Below are 22,003 nucleotides of genomic sequence, written 5' to 3'. Positions count from 1 at the left end.
ATGTCACATCTAAAGAGAAACTACTCGTGACCAGTGTCGGCTCTTCCGTCAGCTACCAACACTCCCTGACACCACTGCCGTTCCGAGTGGCAGCACAGTGGTGGCCGTGCTCCCGCAATTGGAACAGCAGCCCTTTCAACAACTATCGAGACTCCCTTGAGCGCCGAGTGCGTAGTTAAAGTAAAAAAAAACAAACTTGGAGGACGCTGACACGTCTTTTTTAAGAGCAGAACGCAACAGCGCTATTGGGCCGCCACAGCTTATCAGTAGCCGCAATCTGCAGCCACACACAGGGAGGGCAAGAAGCACCAGTCCGCCACTTATCCATAGCTGCCATCGCCGCCGCACTTGGGCAGGCTGCTGGTTCTGCGCATTGACAAAGCAGCTGCTCAAGGCCAGCACCAAGAGAGATATGCGACAGAGCCCTACAAGAAAAATGCAGCCATGCTGCAGCATCCCTGATATCTCGTTTGTCTCGCCTTTATTTATGATGGCACGCTTTGGTATCGATTGTAAGTCGACCTCCCCACTTCACATTTTCGAAAAAAAAAAACAGGTCAACCTGCAATCGGGCAAAAACGGTGCAAAGCAAAAACAAGTAGATTACATTCGTGCTCGAGGTGGCAGCACCACGGTGCAGGCAGACATTAGTACTTACAGCAGCACCATATAGCTGTAGGGAAGAAAGGCAAAATAATACGACACCATTGTTATAATTAAGAAAAGGTAGACCATACCATGGTACCAAACAAGATAGTGCACATTGTTGCTAGGTGTCCCCATACTTATGGTCATAAGGAAAGAATCATTCAGTATCAGGCTATGAGATTCACACAAAATGCTTTAGTGCTTCACTGTGGTCAAGTATACATCTGAACATAAAAGAAATCTTTTACATGCTCTTAACTTTAACTGTACCATGATAAAAAATAGATGTCTTCAAGCAGTGTTTACTTAAAACTTCTCACCCACGCTTCAGTGCATGAGCTACTTTGCTTAATTGCTCAATGCATTTTACATGCACATTCTGAGCACTCACAAATACTGTTAATTACTTTAAGTACTATTATTTCTACTACTGCCATGACTACTAATAGAATTGTTAGTTCTGAGCTTAGGAGGCAGCGTAAGATGAAATAGCCCAGCAATAACAACTACTTTCTCCATAATGTGAAAACATGCCAGTAATAGTGCAGCTTTATTTCAACCCGGAAAGAACACACAGCATAAATGATAAACAAAATTCTTCTTATATGTTGCAAAGCATCTAACAGGGAAAACACTTAAAAAAAGAACTCAAAGATCAAAGAAACAGTGTCTTTCATTCACAGTAGCATGAAACTTTGCATCAAGGTAATACATCATCTCCAGACAAAAATTTGCTTCTTGTCTGCACCTACCCAACACAAATTTTGAAGTTCCAAAGCCCAAATAGAAAAGACCACTCTTGGACGAAAAAGGAACCTTTATGATGCCTCATGTGCAAATTTCACAAAAACGAATATTCACAGTGTATACAATATTCTGTTCTGGCTTTCTTAGGCAGCCTAGAAAATGCTTTGCTGCAGGAAACACACAACAGCCAAGCTGCACACAGCACCCCTATAGTAAGTAAAATGAAGTTTTACTACACAGCCACACTTATCTGTGACTAGAGCACTTTCCTCATGCCGTTCCAATTTTTACGAGCAGAGAACCAGGAGTGTTTTCAATCGGTCAACCCGAAATCAAACATGTTCCTTGTCAATATGGCAGACTGCAACACAGCACCGCCTTTGTTAGAAGGCACGTTGATAGAATACCTTAACTTCTCTTTAGGTCACCAGTGAAAGCTTACAAATTAACATGCTAAGGTTTTATAGAATGGTGGACACTTCTGCATGGTTATGCTGTTCACTGTACTTAAATTGCTACCTACATGCCAACATCCCCAAGCAAGTGAAGAAGGAGCAGTTTTCAATTCTAGTGTTTTTTTTGCACGTGCCTCTTAAAGTTCGACCCGCACGCAAAGGATAGTGGGCATAGCTGGCATTGGTACGGCTTCTCGCCTGTGTGGATGCGAAGGTGGTCTACTAGGTGGCTCTGCTGAGTGAAGCTTTGGGGACAATAACTGCAAGTGAACGGTTTCTCGCCTGTGTGAGTACGGAGGTGCGCAATCAGGCCGCCCTTCTGCGTGAATCCTTGGCTGCAATGCGTGCATTTGTGTGGCTTCTCGCCCGTGTGGGTGTAAATGTGGGCTACCAGGGTCCTCTTCACTGCGAAGCTCTTGCCACAATGTCTGCATTCAAAGGGCCGCTCTCCAGTGTGTGTCCTCTGGTGGCGCTTGAAGTTTGTGACGTCAGTTGTAGCATAACCACAATCATGGCACAGGAACCGTCGCATTCCTCGCAATTTTTCTTGCGTTGGCGAGCTGGATTTACCATCAGTAACTGAATCTGCACAAAAAAAAAAAGTTTACCAAAATGCGAGGGATATGCCTTCCTCCATAGTTCTACACTAGTGCCACTAATCAGTCACCCTTATGCTGCTGACACACTGTGTGCCAAAGTCAGCAAGTCAAAGTAAAATAAAGCCTAGACTTCACCTAAAACATTCCTTCCTTCCTAGCTGGCACGTAGATAATAACATCCAGCATATAGGCCATTAACGGCATGCCACTCCAAAAGTGGTTGCATATGTAAAGAGCTACAAATATTCTGAGCCTCTGTATGACTTTAGCCTCGTTAGTCCAAACTTTGTCTTTTCACCAACTTGAGCTCAAAAAACAAAAAGTAAAAAGCATGAAAAACATCCGCCAGGATGAATTTTAATATAGCAAGGGGACCATTCTGATTTTTCAGCTGTTAAATTTGTTGGAGATCAACTTTATGGTGCAAATATTAAACTACATGCTATTACAAGACTTAAAAAAAGAAACTGTGGGGCCCATATAATCTGTTTGCAACAGCAAAAACAAGGCAGAGAAATGAAGGTGAAAAATAATACACAACTTCAGAAAAAAAATTTAAAGCAGTTCTCATAATCATGGTTGTTTACACGCAAGACCATGTGCAGAAGGCTGCCTCTAAATAATTTAAAAGCTGTACATAACTCAACAAAATGCAGTGGCGGCATAAAGAGACTGAAAATGAAAAAAAAAAATGATTTCCACTGCTTACAGCTCAAGGCACAATATATCTCACCTCACATCTAAGCAAGAAAAGTTTATTCCTTGAGTTTCAATGGCAAAGCTTGGCATAGAAACCAAGTCTGAACAGCGGCATGTATTACGGGGCTTCCTGATGCAGTCACACCCCTCAGTGTTCGTAAGCCAGATTTTGGGGACAGCTGGCTAATCATATTTGTCGTCCAGATTATTTAGAATGCAACACCACTGTACTGGAGATACATAGAACAGAAAATAAAGAAACACACAATGTGTGCCTTGTGTTGTGCGTTGTTCTTCCTCATTTTTATTGTTTTAAATCCAAAATTATTGTTATAAATCCAAAAACTGTGTATTATCAAGTCACTGCTCAAACCTCATCGAAGAAATTACACTACCAAAGTGGAGACAATCCAGGCACACACCCTAAAAACATCACATGCACATGGCAAGCGTGGTTTCAACGCTGCAGCGCTGAGACACCTGACAATGCACCGATGCTATCGGCATGACTATCACAGTTCTACAACCTTTCTACTACCACCTACAGTACCTCTTAACAATGTCAGTTTGGTCACCAAAAGGATGATCTGAGTGTGTGCAACTATCTTCTTGAAAATGGGCAAAAAGTACATCGTGCACTTAAGGAATACATTGACCCAAAGCTGCAATCCTACCTGTAGAGAAGGTGTGAGATGGGAGGAGAGCATTTGCTCTGGTGAAACTAAAGTTAAATATGCGGGGCAAAATTTATAAATATTGGGGAGTTGCCAAAGCATGACATCAAACTTGAAGCACAAAACTGGTCATCCAAAGATTATTACAAACAATTGAGAACATGACAATGCTCACCAGACCAAGTGCTAAGTCAATACTTAACAAGCTGTACTGCAGTGAGAATAAAACAAGCAAAATAATTTGTACAAAAGTAGTCAACAATTTGATGGAATAGGGACTTGCACTTCATTGAAGATACGAGAAGATAGTCTTGCGACCTGAAAATAAAAATTAGGAAAAAAATTATCTTCACCCAAAGCTATCTCTATTCAAAGCTGCCGCTGTGGCTCAGCTCAGTGGTTATGGTGCTCGACTGCCAACCTGAAACATGCTGGTTCAATTCCACACTCGAGGGTCACAATTCGATAGAGATGAAATGCTACAGGCTCGTGCACTGTGCAATGTCAGGGCACAAAAAAGAAGCCAAGGTGGTCGAAATTATCCCAAGCCCTCCACTACGGCATCCCTCATAGCCTGAGTCACTTCGGGATGCTAAACCTCATAAAACCCAACAAAAGCATCCGTATTCATGAACTCTCTTTTCCAGCCTTCATTTGCATAACAAGCAACATTGTGACAAGCGAAGGTTGAACGATGCGAATGTAGAATGTTGCAGAAAGAAAGGAGCCTTCAACAAGTGTTTTCATACCGACTCTGATATCACAGATGTACTCAGACACTAAACGAACTGGATCACTCAGCTGCTCTTTGCAGGATTCAGATACTTGAACAGTGTAGATTAGCTTCCAGGTACTGCATCGACTTAAGAACTACTTTGATTTGCAAAACAATTTCTCTTAATAGCCAGTATACATACAAGATGAAAACAGTGAAAATCCATCACTCTTCAAATTTATAATGGGATGCACTACCAAAAGATACAAGGCAGCAGTCTTACTTTGTCATTTCCATTTGCAAAGCATGCAGTGATGTAAACTGAATATTTTCTGCATCCGTCTCACTTTTGCTTATTATTGAGAAATGATATTCGCTATTGGGCATGTCAAGATTTTCAGAAAAGCTAAAGCAAGGCACTTATTATAACTACTTTGAATTGATGATGCTGATGATGGATTCTTATGGATCAAGGGTAGCCCTGGCCAAAGAGTGCCATGGCACAAAGCATCTTCATCTACTCAAGGTGGGGTCAATAGCCCATGTTCCAAGCATTTCACCACAGATAACCTGAGCAATAGGTCAGTGGAAAGCTTGTACCTTTCACATCACAGGTGGGTACCCAGCGGCACTGGATCGAACCCTGCGCATAGCACATGTGATACGGATGCTCAAGCCGCAAGGACTCGGCAACTGCTAAGGTAAAATTGCTTTTAAATTGGGAAAATACTTTAATATGAGTAACTTCCCAAGTTTATACCAAATTTTCCAGAATTATCCCACAGATATTTTTTACATTATGAGAAACAGGCAGTCTAAGAGCTTGGGTCCTCACCACCGTCGAACTGTTTAGACACCTGACACTTATCACTGGTTTGGTTTATGGGGGTTCGTCCCAAAGCGACTCAGGCTATGAAGGACGCCGTAGTGAAGGGCTCCGGAAATTTAGACCACCTGGGGTTCTTTAACGTGCGCTGACATTGCACAGTAGACGGGCCTCTTAAATTTCGCCTCCATCGAAATCCAACCGCCACAGCCGAGGTCGAGCCCACGTCTTTCGGGTCAGCAGCCGAGCACCATAATCACTAAGCCACCACGGCGGACACTCATACACCGCCTCTCATTAATGTTCAGAGTGCAAATATGATTCAAAAAGAACAATCATAATAAAGTGGCAAGACAGCCATATTTATGGAAATTTAACAGCGTGAAGACAAATCATTTTTTCAGGCAGCGCGGCATAAACTCAGGCTCATTTCAGGACATTTTGATTTTATACATTGCTGTGGGGAAAGATTCCAAATGGTATGAAAGTGCAATAACATAGCATATTTTATGAACTGCAATCATGAAGCTTGAACTGACTCTTGTCTATGTGCATTTATGTGCATGTCTTACAGGAACATTCGCCCAAAGCCTAGTTGTCACTTAGTCACACAAACATCAACAGAAGTACCATTAGCAAAAACTTGAAGTGGACCACTGTGCCCGCATTCATTACAAGTTAAAATTGCCAAAACACGCCATTTTAGACTACGACTGTCAGGCAGAGTAGTTATCTTGAGGCATATTTTGCTGCAAGACTTTTTCTTTGTTTTTCTCATATTAGCTTAAATGCCTGCAAAAATAAGCAGACTAATGCATCAAGTGTGCAACAATAAAATATTACATGCAGCTCTACTTAATTGGTAACTGCATACCACAAGCACATCCAGATGAACAGAGATTATTACTATTACAGCAATCACCGCTGCTGCTATTACTCTTAGTCCAGGTTCACTTGCAAACAGTGGCAGCCAGACTTAGTCTAAACAAAATATTGGCAATATTGGCTAACCAACATATTGGCAACTGAGAGGGAAGAGATGGAATGTGCTAAAGAAGAAAACAAACTACAGGACAGAAAACACGACGTTGAAAAGTGAACTTGGGAAAGTAATTTGGAATCCTTGCCCAAAATGTTAGCACTCATAAATTCAGTTTTCTAAAACGTCACAACTGGCCAGGTTAACTGCTTCTACCAAGAGAAAGTGGTAAGTCTCGAGGTGCATTTCACAAGTACTATGACATTTAAGGCAAGCTTCACTACCAGTTTATATACACCTTGACGCAACTCGCCTGTGGAACACATTCTCTGTGAGCCATCCCAAGCACAATACAGGAAAATAGCAAGGTCACATCTAATTCAGAGTAAAGTGCCATGCAAAAAAAAATTTAATCAGGTGAGCAATTTTCATGCTTCCAGCAGGGCTATTGCAGAGTCAAGGTGCATTGTGTAGCTGCAATGCCTTTAAAAAACACTGATAAAGTTATGACAAAACCCTTTCTGGGCAAATGCAGCCACCATCTTGGCAAACACTGCACCTCGGGAATACTACTGCTGGAAAGGCAAAGTATGAAACAGCTGGAAGAGAACAAGAGCTGGGAAAATAAGATGAGGATATCCAATGTAAATTCATAAAGATATTAGCAAGCTGCTAAGCATCATGTAGCACTCCAGCTCAAATCTGTGAATGTTCCTATGCACAACAGGAAATTCCAAGACACAGTGAAACAGTTTCGCCTGCAGTGTAAAAGGAAGGAAGTGACAATGTCCTGGCCTGAAGTAATTTGATTTATGGAGTGGTGTTTCGCACTTTGTTGGAAATCACAGAAGATCTGCTTACAACCTGAAAAAAAAAGAAAAGAAAATATACCCCCCGACATATTCTTACCACAATTCATGCATTTCTGTTTAAGACTTCTCACATCAACACAACTGGAACTGCGACAAGCTGAGGACGCACGGCGCAAATCCGGAAGCAAGACCAAGAAGGGTAATGACTGCAGTGTTTCATGAGGCTAGGGATACCAAAGGTGAATGTGGACAGCAGTAGAACTGGGTCATTCCAGTGCTTGCTGAAGAATTCAGGTACTTGCATTCAGCTGACTGGATTCAAAGGGCTACATCCAGTCGGAAAGCACTTATATACATTCAAAACAACAATTCAGCTAGTTGCTACAAACAAGATACAAAAGAGTGCAAAGCCAACACACTTGATATTTAAAGAGGCAACCACTGTCAGAAGACGTGTGAAAATAAATCAAGCATGTGGAAGATTCAAAACATCTGCTTTAAGTCTTTCTTGCGTTTGTCACTGAAGAGAGGAAATGTGAATATTAGGCATAGACAGCAAAAAACATGGATCTAGCATGTCAAAAAGGCAGCAATTTTGGGGAAGAGTCAGAACTTATTGCTTTGCACTCAAGTATGCTTTTAAGAGAGTTGTTTTCATGCTGCTATATTTGCAACATCTAAACTTATAACAAAACTAAAATTCTGACTTTATATTAGATGCCAAGAAACATGGCTTCAGGAAATTCACACTATTGCCTCCTTGCGATTGTTTACGCACTCAAATATTGATCTAAATCAAAACTCCCATGCTTGCAAAAATGAACAGAGCAATGTTCCATAGTGCGACAAAAAACAAAATTAAAGATGTGTACGGTTAACTGCTCCATCCATTTCATGAGAACGTACAAATGACTTGTCACTGGAACCACTTATTATTGCTGTGCTACTATTACTACTACTACTAATGAAGCTAGCTTCATTTCCAAATTCTGGAAGCTGGACCTAGTCTACATTGCATCTGAGAAAGCTGGTACAGTGCACAGTGCAAAAAGATGGGATGTGCTGAAGAGAAATGATTAACAAAAGAGATAATTTGAGGCGTCGGAACATTCCAAAGTCAGAAAAGCATCTCACTGTTAGCACTACTGAGCCCGTCTTTCGTCACTTAATAAAGTCAGATAAATGCCTGTTGGTCAAATGTTTAGGGGAATCCTACAAGTTGGAGTAAATTTGTAATAAGGGAGTAATTACTCATTGGCATCCACCCAAGCGCAGCCATACGGCTACAGAGGATAGCTATACAGCTTTCTCAGAATCTTCGTAGTTAAAGAAAAATTCGCCCTGGCCCAGGGTTCGAACCCGAGACCACCGCTTCACCGGAGCAGTCGCTCTACCAACTGAGCTAACCGGGACGGCAAGGTTATGGTAGGGCGAGAGCGAATTGAATTTGTAGCCGTATTTGTAGCCGAGAGCAAATTTGTAGCCGTATGGCTGCGCTTGGGTGGATGCCAATGAGTAATTACTCCCTTATTATAAAATGCCTGTATATCACCACCATACCGAGAGACGCTGGTATGTTCCTGTGAGCCACCTTGTTTTGGTTATGTGAGCTCCTAGGCTAGGTTCACAACCAGTTAGCATATACCCGAAGAGTTTCACATGCAGGATGGATTTTCTATCCACAATGAGAAGATTAAAAAAGGCCCACAGCAAAGTAGCATTAAGTTGAGAACCTAGTGCCCTGTAAAAAACATCGAGAACCTAATGCAGGTGGCCAATAAACGGTTTATGGTAGCAAAGTAAGAAAAGTCACACAAATAGCACAAAAGCAATTTCTGCACTTGCACAGGAAAAAAGGTTCATGAAACAGAATAGGCAACTCTGACATTTGCATGCAGGGGATTTTTATGTATGCAGAAAATTGAAGAATTGCAGAATGGGTTACATTCGTGCTCGAGAGGTGGCAGCACCAGCAGTGCAGACAGGCACTAGTACTTAATGCAGCATCATCATACGGCTGTAGGGAAGAAATGCAAATTACGACGAGAGCATAGTTCTAATTAAGAAAAGAAAGACCATACCATGGTTCCAAACAAGTTTGTGCACATTGTTGCTAGGTGTCCCCATGCTTATGGTCATAAGGAAAGACTCATTCAGTGGCTGGCTAATGCAATTTGTACAAAATTCTTTAGTGCTTCACAGTGCTCAAGTATACATCTAAAGCTAAAAGAAATGTTTTACATGCTGTTAACTGGGTCATGATAAAATATATAGATGTCGTCACGCAGTGCTTACTTAAAACTTTTGACTGTCGCTTTAATGCAAGAGCTACTCTGCTTAATTGGTCAATGCATTTTACATGCGCTTTCTGAGCACTCACAAATACTGTTAATTACTTAAGCTACTACTACTGCCCTGACTATACTAATAGAACTGTTAGTACTGGGCTTAGGAGGCAGCGTAGGATGAAATAGCCCCGCGATAACAACTACTTTCTCCATAATGTGAAAACATGCCAGTAAAACTGCAGCTTTATTTCACCCCGGAAAGAACATACAGCATAAATAACAAAAAAAATTCTTCTCATATGCTGCAAAGCAGTAACAGGCAAAATACTTAAGAAAGGAACTCAAAGAAACGGTGTCTTTCTTTCACAGTAGCATAAAACTTAGCATCAAGATAATGCATCATTTCAAGACAAAAATTAACTTCATGTTTGCACCAACCCAATACAAATTTTAAAGTTCCAACGCTCTAATAGCAAGACCACTCTTAGATTAAAAAGGAATTATTATGATGTCTCACTTGTAAATTTAACACAAATAAACATTCAAAGTGCATACAATATTCTGTTCTGGTTTTCTTAGGCAGCCTAGAAAATGCTTTGCTGCAGGAAACACACAACAGCCGAGCTGCACACAGCACCCTATAGTAAGTAAAATAAAATTTTACTACACAACCACACTTATCTGTGACTGGAGCACTTTCATCATGCCGCTCCAATTTTTACGAGCAGAGAACAAGAAGCGTTTGCAATCGGTCAACCCGAAATCAAACATGTTCCTTGTGAATATGGCAGACCGCAACACAGCACAGTCTTTGTTAGAAGGCACGTTGATGGACAAACTTTACTTTAGGTCACCAGTGAAAGCTTACAAATTAACACGCTAAGGTTTTATAGAATGGTGGACACTTCTGTATGGTTATGCTGTTCACTGTACTTAAATTGCTACCTACATGCCAACATCCCCAAGCAAGTGAAGAAGGAGCAGTTTTCAATTCTAGTGTTTTTTTTGCACGTGCCTATTAAAGTTCGACCTGCATGCAAAGGATAGTGGACACAGCTGGCATTGGTACGGCTTCTCGCCTGTGTGGATGCGAAGGTGGTCTACCAGGGCACACTTCACTTTGAAGCTCTTTGTGCAATGGGTGCACTTGTATGGTCTCTCTCCTGTGTGGGTGCGAAGGTGGTCTACTAGGTGCCTCTGCTGAGTGAAGCTTTGGGGACAACAACTGCAAGTGAACGGTTTCTCGCCTGTGTGAGTACGGAGGTGCGCAATCAGGCCGCCCTTCTGCGTGAATCTTTTGCTGCAATGCGTGCATTTGTGCGGCTTCTCGCCCGTGTGGGTGTAAATGTGGGCTACCAGGTTCCCCTTCACTGCGAAGCTCTTGCCGCATTGTCTGCATTCAAAGGGCCGCTCCCCAGTGTGTGTCCTCTGGTGGTTTTTGAAGCTTGTGTGGACAGTTGTAGCATAACCACAATCTTGGCACAGGAACTGTCGCCTTCCTCGTGATTTTTCTTGTGTTGGCGAGCTGGATTTGACGTGAGTGACTGAGCCTGCACAAAGAAAAAAAAAAGTTTGCCAAAATGCGAGGGATATGCCTCACTCCATAGTTCTACACTGATGCCACCTTCAAGAAGGGTAAATAAATGATGAAGGCACCCCTAATCAGTCCCCCTTATGGTGTTGACACATTGGGTGCCAAAGTCAGCACATCAAAGTTGAATAAAGCTTAGACCTGACACAAAACATTCCTTCCTTCCTAGCTGGCACGTAGATAGCATCCAGCATATAGAAGGTCATTACCAGCATGCCACTACAAAAGTGGTTGCATATGTAAAGAGCTGCAAATATTCTGAGCCTCTGTATGACTTTAGCACCGTTTGTCCCATCTTTGTATTTTCTCTAATTTGAGCTCACAATAAAAGGTAAAAATATGAAAAACATCCACCAGATGAATTTTCATGGAGCAAGAGTTTTTCCGATTTTCCAGCCATTACATTTTTCGGAGATCAACTTTACGGTGCAAATATCAAACTACACGCCACTCGCATAACTTAAAAAAAAACTATGGGGCCCATATAATGTGCTCGAAAAACAGCAAAAACTTGGCAAAGAAATAAAGATGCGAAATAATACACAACTTCACACTAATTTACCAGAAAGTTTAAAGCAGTTCTAATAATCATGGTTGTTTACACGTAAGACCATGTGCAGAAGGCTGCCTCAATATCATACTTCACATCTGTGCAAGAAAATTTGATTCCATGAGATTCAACGGCAAAGCACGGCATAGCACGGTGTCTGAACAGCGGCATATATATTATACGGCTTCCTGACACAATCACACCCCTCAGTGCTCATAAGCCAGATTTTGGGGACAGCTGGTTAACCATATTTGTCATCCAAACTAGTTATAATGCAACACCACGGTACTGGAGATACATAGAACAGAAAAAAAAATGGACAACTCAAGGTGTGCCCTGTGTCGGGCTTTTTTCTTGCTCGTTTTGTTTTAAATCCACAGATTGGATATATTCAGTATATCACTGCTCAAATCTCGTCAAAGAAATAAGGCCACCAAAGTGCAGACAATCTCAGACACGTACCCTAAATATATGACATGCACATGAAAAGTGTGCTTTCAACGCTGCAGCACTGAGACACCTGACAATGCACCGATGCTACCCACATGATTATCACAGTTCTACAATCTTTCTACGACCTATTGCACCCGTTAACAATGTCAGTTTGGTCATCGAAAAAGGTACTCTGAGCAAGTGCAACTATCTTCGTGAAAATGTGCAAAAAGTACATCGTGCATCTGCGGAATACTTTGACTCAAAGCTGCAATCCTACCTGTAGAGAAGGTGCGAGATAGGAGGAGAGCATTTGCTCTGGTGAAAGTAAAGATAAAACATGTGGGGCAAAATTTATAAATAGTGGAGAGATGCCAAAGCCTGACATCAAAACTTGAAGTACAAAATTAATCAGCCGCAGATTATTACAACATAATTGGATAACACAATGCTCATCAGTAAACATGTTGCACTGCAGTGTGAAAAAAGCAAGCAAAATAATTTGCACAAAAGCAGTCAATAATATGATGGGACATGAACTTCATTGAAGATACGAGAAGAAAGGCTTACGACCTGAAAAAAAATAAAGAAAAGAAAAATTATCTTCAGCCAAAGCTCTCTATCTCTATTCAAAGCTGCCGCTCTGGCTCAGTGGTTATGATGCTCGACTGCCAACCTGAAACATGCTGGTTCAATTTCACACTCGATGGTCACATTTTATTAGAGCTGAAATGCTACAGGCTCATGACTGTGTGATGTCAGGGCACTTGAAAGAAGCCAAGGTGGTCGAAATTATCCCAAGCCCTGCACTACGGCATCCCTCATAGCCCGAGTCACAATGGGATGTTATACCCCATAAAACCCAACAAAAGCGTCCGTATTCATGAACTTTCTTTTCCAGCCTTCATTTGCATAACAAGCAACATTGTGACAAGCGAAGGTTGGACGATGTGAATGCAGAATGTTGCAGAAAGAAAGGAGCCTCCAACTAGTATTTTCATAGAAAGTCTGATATCACAGATGCGTTCAGACACCAAACAAACTGGATCACTCAGCTGCTTTTTGCAGGATTCAGATACTTGAGCAGTGTAGATTTGCTTCCAGGGACTGCATCAACCGAAAATGACTTTGATTTGCCAAACAATTTCTCTTAATACCCAGTATACATACAAGACGCAAACAGTGAAAATCCAACTCTCTTCACATTTAAAATGGGATGTATTACCAAAATATACAAGGCTGCAGTCATAGTTGTCACTTCCATTTGCAAAGCATGCAGTGATGTAAACTGGATATTTTCTGCATCCGTCTCACTTTTGCTTATTATTGAGAAATGATATTGGCTACTGGGCATGTCAAGAATTTTAGAAAGGACTAAGCAAGGCGCTTAAAAAACCTGCTTTGAATTCATGATGATCATGATGGATTCTTATGGATCAAGGGTAGCCACAACCAAAGTGTGCCGTGGCACAGAGTATCTGCACTTATCCAAGGTGGGGTCAGAGGCCCATTTTCCAAGCATTTCACCACAGATAACCTGAGCACTAGGTCAGAGGAAAGTTTGCACCTTTCGCATCACTGGTGGGCACCCAGCAACACTGGATCGAACCCCGCACATACCTCATGTCAAAGAGTTTGGGTCCTCACCACCCTCGAACTGTTTACACACCTGACACTCATACACTCGTTTGGTTTATGGGTGTTCAACGTCCCAAGGCGACTCAGGCTATGAGGGACGTAGTAGTGAAGGCCTCCAGAAATTTCGACCACCTGGGGTTCTTTAACATGCACTGACATCACACAGTACACGGACCTCTAAAATTTCGCCTCCATCGAAATTCGACAGCCGCGGCCGAGATCGAACTCTCGTCTTTCGGGTCAGCAGCCGAGCACAATAACCACTAAGCCACCGCGGCGGCCTCATACACAGACTCTCATTAATGCTCAGAGTGCACATATAATGCAAAAAGAACAATCATAATAAAGTGGCAAGACAGCCATATTTCTGGAAATGTAACAGCAACAAGGCAAATCATTTCTTCATGCAGCACAGCATAAACACAGGCTCGTTCCAGGAGACTTCATCTCATATATTGCTGTGGGGAAAGACATCAAATGGTATGGAAGTGCAATACCATAGCATATATTTTATGAACCGCAATCACGAAGCTTGAACTCTGTTTTGTCTTTGTGCATTTATGTGCATGTCTTACAGGAACATTCGCCCAAAGCCCAGTTGCCACTCAATCACACAAACACCAACTGAGGTACCATTAGCATAATCTTGAGGTGGCCCACTGTGCCCACATTCATTACAAGTTAATATTGCCAAAATATGCCATTTTAGACTACGACTGTCTGGCAGAGTAGTTGCCTTGAGGCATATTTTGCCACAAAAACTTTGTTTGCTTTTCTCATATTAGCTTGAATGCCTGCGAAAATAAATAGAGTAATGCATCATGTATGCAAAAAAATGGAATGTCACATGCAGCTCTACTTAACTGGTAACTGCATAACCTAAGCACATCCGCATGAAAAGAGAATATTACTATTACTGCTATAACTGCTGCTACTGCTACTCTTAGGCGAGGTTCATTTACAAAGAGTGGCAGCCAGACTTAGTCTATACAAAATATTGGCAATATTGGCATATTGGCTAAACAACATATTGGCAACTGAGAGGGAAGAGAGATGGAATGTGCTAAAGAAAAAAACAAACTACAGGACAGAAAACACGAAGTTGAAATGTGAACTTGGGAAACTATTTCGCAATCCTTGCCTAAAATGTTAGCACTCATAAATTCAGTTCTCTAAAACGTCACAATTGCTTAGGTTAACTACTTATATGAAGAGAAAGTGTTAAGGCTCGAGGTGTCTTTCGCAAGTACTATGACCTTTTAGGCAAGCTTCACTACCAGTTTATATACACCTTGACGCAACTCGCCTGTGGAACACATTCCCTGTGAGCCATCCCAAGCACAATACAGGCCAATAGCAAGGTCACATCTAATTCACAGTAAAGTGCCATGCAAAAAAAAAAAATTTATTCAGGTGAGCAATTTTCATGCTTCAAGCAGGGCTATTGTAGAGTCCAGGTGCATTGTGCAGCTACAATACCTGTAAAAAACAATGATACAATTATTACAAAACTTTTTCTGGGCAAATGCACAACCATCTTGGCAAACACTGCACCTCGGGAACACTAATGCTGGTAAGGAAAAGTATAAAACAGCTGGAGGAGAAGAGGAGCTGAGAAAACAAGATAAGGATATCCAAGGCAAATCCATAGAAATACTAGCATGTTGGTAAGCATCATGTAGCACTTCTGCTCAAATCTGTGAATGTGCCAACGCACAGCAGGAAATGCCAAGACACAGTGAAACAGTTTCGCCTGCAGTGTAAAAGGAAGGAAGTGACAATGTCCTGGCCGGAAGTAATTTGATTGATGGAGTGGTGTTTCGCACTTTGTTGGAAATCTCAGAAGATCTGCTTACAACCTGAAAAAAGAAAGAAAAGAGAAAATATACCCCAGACATACTCTTACCACAATTCATGCAGTTCTCTTTAAGACTTCCCACATCTACACAACTGGAACTGCGACAAGCTCAGGCCGCACGGTGCAAATCCGGAAGCAAGACCAAGAAGGGTAATGACTGCAGTGTTTCACGAGACTAGGGATACCAAAGGTGAATGTGGACAGCAGTAGAACTGGGTCATTCCAGTGCTCGCTGAAGAATTCAGGTACTTGCACTCAGCTGACTGGATTCAAGGGGCTACATCCAGTCGAAAGCTCTTATATACATTCGAAACAACAATTCAGCTAGTTGCTACAAAGATACAAAAGAGTGCAAAGCCAACACTCTTGAGATTTAAAGAGGCATCCATTGTCAGAAGACGTGTGAAAATCAGAAATCAAGCATGTGGAAGATTCAAAACACCTCTTTCTTGCGTTTCTCACTGAAGAGAGGAAAAGTGAATATTAGGCATAGATAGCAAAAGACATTAATCTAGAATGTCAAAAAAGGCAGCAAATTTGGGGAAAAGTCAGAACTTATTGCTTTGCACTCAAGTACGCTTTCAACAGAGAAGTAGCTTTCATGCTGCTATACTTGCAACATCTAAACTTACAACAAAACTAAAATTCTGAGTTAATATTAGATGTCCAGAAACATGGCTTCAGGAAATTGGGGCCATTGCCTCCTTGCGATTGTTTACCCACTTAAATATTGATCAAAATCAAAGCTCCCATGCTTGCAAAAATAAACAGAGCAATTCGCCATGAATGCGTAAAAAAAAAAAATTCAGATGGGCACTTTGTTGACCTAAAGTGCGATAAGGCGGAAGAGCGGTTTTGCTGCTTTCCATTTTGACCATATCGACCAATTGAAAAGCGTGACATTTCTGTTGACAACTCCAGTTTACAACGATGAGGCATGAAAGGCTTCCGCCTTAAAATAAAAGATGGGCACGGTTAACTGCTCAATCCAATCCACAAGAACGTACAAATGACCTGTCCCTAGAACCACTTATTATAGCTATACTACTATTACTACTACTACTAATTAAGCTATCGCTTTATTTCCAAACAATAGAAGCTGGACCTAGTTTACGTTGTATCTGCGCAAGCTGGTACAGCACAGAGTGCAGAAAGATGGCATGTGCTGAAGAGAAATGATCTACAAAAGGGACAATTAGAGGTATCTGAACATTCGAAAGTCAGAAAAGCATCTCACTGTTAGCACTAGTGAGATCATTTTTCGTCATTTAATAAAGTCAGATGAAGTGCCTGTATATATCTCCACCATACCAGGAGATGCTGGTATGTTCCTGTGAGCCACCTTGCTTTGGATATGGAAGCTTCTAGGCTAGGTTCACAAGCAGTCAGCATAGACCCGATGAGTCTCACATGCAGGATGGATTTGCTATGCACAGTGGGAAGATGAAAAAAGGCCCACAGCAAAGTCGCATCAAGTTGAGAACCTAGTGCCCTGTGAAAAAAACTGAGAACCTAATGCAGGTTACCAATAAAGGCGTTTATGGTAGCACAGTAGGAAAAGTCACACAAATAGCACAAAAGCAATTTCTGCACTTGCACAGGCAGAAAGTTTCATGAAACAGAGTAGGCAACTCAGACATTTGCATGCAGGGGCTATTTATGTAAGCAGAAAATTGAAGCTTCCACATTACAACTTTTTTTTTTACTCGATGTCACAACCTGTTCGCAGTGGAGTGCAAGCGAAGAGAACGAGGTGAGGGGCATCCACCAGACTACTGCTTTCCTGTGCTCCAAAACAAACTACCATATTTACACGATTGTAAGTCGACTCGAATGCAAGTCAACACCCCTTATCTCATATCAGGGGAGAAAAAACTTAGAGGACCCTTAAGATTCCCCTTTAATAGCAGAATGTGATAGCATTACCTGGCCACCTCAGACGGTATTGGCTGCCGTGCGCAAGCGTGCCATTCCAAAACTAAAGTGTATAGTTACTGGACTACTCATCCGCCCTTACGCCATCGTCCTCACTAGCACTGTCGCCGTGATCGCTGCTGCGGTCCCACAGCATATCAGTCTAAGGTCATCGTCCAGCGATATTCCGCACTTCACATATAGCAACATCACGAAATCACATGGAACAGCTGAAAATTCTGCCTTGCTGCAGCTGCCACACCTTTATCACCCGTTCCGAGATGTAAACCGTGCTCCCCGCAGCGCAGTTCTTTTCTTCAGCGTAAATCATGACAATCATCTTGAATATAGCCATGAACAAGCGCCGAACTCTTACCGGGCCCAGAGCACAAATAACGACTGACGAAGCACTACGTTAAAAAGTGGTAAAACATGGTGGGCGGGCGGTCATCAAATATGTCACATCTAAAGACAAACTACTCGTGACCAGTGTCGGCTCTTCCGTCAGCTACCAACACTCCCTGACACCACTGCCGTTCCGAGTGGCAGTACAGTGGTGGCCGTGCTCCCGCAACTGGAACAGCGGCCCTTTCAACAACTATCGAGACTCCCTTGAGCGCCGAGTGCGCAGTTAAAGTAAAAAAAAAAAACTTTGAGGATGCTGACACGTCTTTTTTAAGAGCAGAACGCAACAGCGCTATTGGGCCATCACAGCTTATAGTAGCCGCAGTCTCCAGCCACGCACGGGGAGGGAAACGAGTACCAGTCCGCCACTTATCCATAACTGCTATCGCCGCCGCGCTTGGGCAGGCTGCTGGTTCTGCGCGTTCACAAAGCAGCTGCTCAAGGCCATCACCAAGAGAGATATGCGACAGAGCCCCACAGGAAAAATGAAACCACGCTGTAGCATCCCTGATATCTCGTTTGTCTCGCCTTTATTTATGATGGCATGCTTTGGTATCGATGGTAAGTCGACCCCCACTTCGAATTTTAAAAAAAAAAACAGGTAGACCTACAATCGTGTAAAATACGGTACACACATCCGCTACTCGTCAGCATGCCCTCATTCCTTCTGCTCCACCGCACACGATACGAACAAGATATGAAATGGAGTCTTATGTACGTTGTTGTGTTGATGCAATACAAAAGACATCAACAATTATAAAAAACACCACTGGCCTCCCAGAGCCAACATCATCCATTACCCAAATTCGTGTAATTCTTAAAATTCTGTTCTCATGACAATGATACAGTAACTGAAGGCTTTGTAGCTACTGTCCTTTAAAGAAACCATTGAATTAGAGGAGAACGGCCTGGCAAACTCCTGAGGATGGTCTAATAACCTTTCTCACAAAGAGACATACCTACACTATGCAAACCACAACCCTGAAGCACTAGGTGGTAAGGCACACAGCACTATGCAAGTAGTTATGTAATACAGCTGACTTTTGATCGCTGAGGTCACCATGAATACCAAGAACGCACTGTGTAGATACCAGCCAAGGATGATGAACTGTGAAGCACATAACTGAGGTTAAAGAGCTCAGACACATTGAAATGACAATCCCAACATGCAGTGAAGTTACCACATCCTCTCTTGGTGCTTTCATATATAATTTATACCCACACAAACCATACACTGCCCCATTAAAAAAGACCCCGCAACTAAGCTGGCCAATCAGCACAACGCATGAAGGTTGCACACAAGTGCATCACTGAAAGCTAGCAGAATGAGCAGGAGCTTTATGGAGGAGTAGATGCCTTAGGATAAATGCTGTTTTTACGGTATTCTCGTCTTTGCTTGCATGCGAATGCCTTCAGGTAAAAGTGATACTGAAACAGCTCACTTCTTGTGGGCTTTCACATGCTGCTTTACATCTGGTTTTACCGATGTCCACTGGACACACATGGCTGTCACCAAGCTAGCCACCTGTACAAGTACAATGTCAAGAAAAGAAAAAGGAAAAAGCCAATACAACTGTTAAAACTGTCACACCACTACTTATAACAATGACACCAGTAATAACAAAAACAAAAAAAATGCTTTAAAGACAGAAGAACAGAGAGAGAGTCATTCCAAGGAACTCTGCACCATTATGAAAATAAACAAGTAGATTACATTCGTGCTCAAGGTGGCAGCACCACGGTGCAGGCAGACACTAGTACTTACTGCAGCACCATATAGCCGTAGGGAAGAAAGGCAAAATAATGTGACACCATTGTTGTAATTAAGAAACGGTAGATCTTACCATGGTACCAAACAAGTTTGTGCACATTGTTGCTAGGTGTCCCCATACTTATGGTCATAAAGAAAGAATCATTCAGTGCTAGGCTAATGAGATTCACACAAAATGCTTTAGTGCTTCACTGTGTCCAAGTATACATCTGAACCTAAAAGAAATGTTTTACATGCTCTTAACTTTAACTGTATCATGATCAAAAAATAGATGTCTCCAGGCAGTGTTTACTTAAAACTTCTGACCCATGCTTCAATGCATGAGCTACTGTGCTTAATTGCTCAATGCATTTTACATGCGCATTCTGAGCACTCAAATACTGTTAATTACTTGAAGTACTATTAGTTCTACTACAGCCATGACTACTAATAGAATTGTTGGTATTGGGCACAGGAGGGAGCGGAAGATGAAAGAGCCCAGCAATAACAACTACTTTCTCCATAGTGTGAAACCATGCCAGCAATAGTGCAGCTTTATTTCAACCCGGAAAGAACACACAGCATAAATGATAAACAAAATTCTTCTTATATGTTGCAAAGCATCTAACAGGGAAAACACTTGAAAAAAGAACTCAAAGATCAAAGAAACAGTGTCTCTCATTCACAGTAGCCTAAAACTTTGCATCAAGGTAATACATAATCTCCAGACAAAAATTTGCTTCCTGTTTTAACCTACCCAACACAAAGTTTTGAAGTTCCAAAGCCCAAATAGAAAAGACCAATCTTGGACGAAAAAGGAATCTTTATGATGCCTCATGTGCAAATTTCACAAAAACGAACATTCAAAGTGTATACAATATTCTGTTCTGGCTTTCTTAGGCAGCCTAGAAAATGCTTTGCTACAGGAAACACACAAGAGCTGGGTTGCACACAGCACCTCTATAGTAAGTAAAACGAAATTTTACTACACAACCCCACTTATCTGTGACTAATCATTTTCCTCATGCCATTCCAATTTTTATGAGCACAGAGCCAGAAGTGTTCGCAATCGTTCAACTCGAAATCAAACATGCTCCTTGTCAATATGGCAGACCGTAACACAGCATAGTCTTTGTCAGAAGGCACGTTGATGGACAAACTTCACTTTAGGTCACCAGTGAAAGCTTGCAAAATAGCACGCTAGGGCTTTATAAAATAGTGGACATTTTTGCATGGCTATTCTGTTCATGATACTTGCTACCTACACGCTAACGTTTGCAAGCAAAAGTGAGGAAGGAGCAGTTTTCAATTCTAGTGTTTTTTTTGCACGTGACTCTTTAGGGTCGACCTCCTTGTGAAGACCATGGGACACAGCTGGCATTGGTATGGCTTCTCGCCTGTGTGGATGCGAAGGTGGTCTACCAGTGCTCTCTTCACTTTGAAACTCTTGCTGCAATGGGTGCACTTGTATGGTCTCTCTCCTGTGTGGGTGCGAAGGTGGTCTATTAGGTGGCTCTTTTGAGTGAAGCTTTGGGGACAACAACTGCAAGTGAACAGTTTCTCGCCTGTGTGAGTACGGAGGTGCACAATCAGGGCGCCCTTCTGCGCGAATCTTTTGCTGCAATGCGTGCATTTGTGTGGCTTCTCGCCCGTGTGGGTGTAAATGTGGTCTACCAGGGTCATCTTCACTGCGAAGCTCTTGCCGCAATGTCTGCATTCAAAGGGCCGCTCCCCAGTGTGTGTCCTCTGGTGGCGCTTGAAGTTTGTGCGGAAAGTTGTAGCATAACCACAATCTTGGCACAGGAACTGTCGCCTTCCTTGCGATTTTTCTTGTGTTAGTGAGCTGGATTTGCCATCAGTGACAGAGCCTGCATTAAGAAAAAAAAAGTTTACCAGAATGCGACGGATATGCCTCACTCCATAGTTCTACACTGGTGCCACCTTCAAGAAGGGTAAATAAATTATGAAGGTGCCTCTAATCAGTCCCTCTTATGTTGTTGACACATTGGGTGCAAAGACAGCACGTCAAAGTTAAATAAAGCTTAGACCTGACACCAAACATTCCTTCCTTCCTAGCTGGCACGTAGATGACATCCAGCATATAGAAGGTCATTAACAGCATGCCACTACAGCTGCATATGTAATGAGCTACAAATATTCTGAGCCTCTGTATGACTTTAGCCCCGTCAGTCCCATCTTTGTCTTTTCACCAACTTGAGCTCACAAAAAAGAAGGTAAAAAATAAGAAAAACATCCCCCAGATGACATTCAGTGCAGGAAGAGGGCCATTCTGATTTCTCAGCCATTACATTTGTTGGAGATCAACTTTACGGTGAAAATATTAGACCGCATGCCGCTTACATCACTTAAAAAAAAATCTTTGGGGCCCATATAATCTGTTTGCAACAGCAAAAACAAGGCAG

The 22,003-nt window shown here is 42.1% G+C and overlaps 1 protein-coding gene across 1 annotated transcript; it reads right to left on the bottom strand.

The window, feature by feature from the left end:
• Window positions 1-252: 252 nt before the first annotated feature.
• On the bottom strand, window positions 253-21,573 carry LOC149336677 (uncharacterized). The gene is made up of 3 exons (XM_089554203.1): window positions 20,903-21,573; window positions 10,448-11,037; window positions 253-2,445 (listed from the first exon to the last, which is right to left on the bottom strand). Exons 1-3 carry the CDS (start codon window positions 21,261-21,263, stop codon window positions 1,963-1,965), a joined length of 1,434 nt encoding a protein of 477 aa, XP_089410329.1. The 5' UTR covers window positions 21,264-21,573; the 3' UTR covers window positions 253-1,962.
• Window positions 21,574-22,003: the final 430 nt, after the last annotated feature.

This window comes from Amblyomma mixtum, chromosome 7 (assembly GCF_055824585.1).
Source record: "Amblyomma mixtum isolate Tamu chromosome 7, ASM5582458v1, whole genome shotgun sequence".
Taxonomy (NCBI): Eukaryota; Metazoa; Arthropoda; class Arachnida; order Ixodida; family Ixodidae; genus Amblyomma; species Amblyomma mixtum.
The sequence above is the reverse complement of the archived record's forward strand: the minus strand, read 5'-3'. Positions and strand labels throughout refer to the sequence as shown.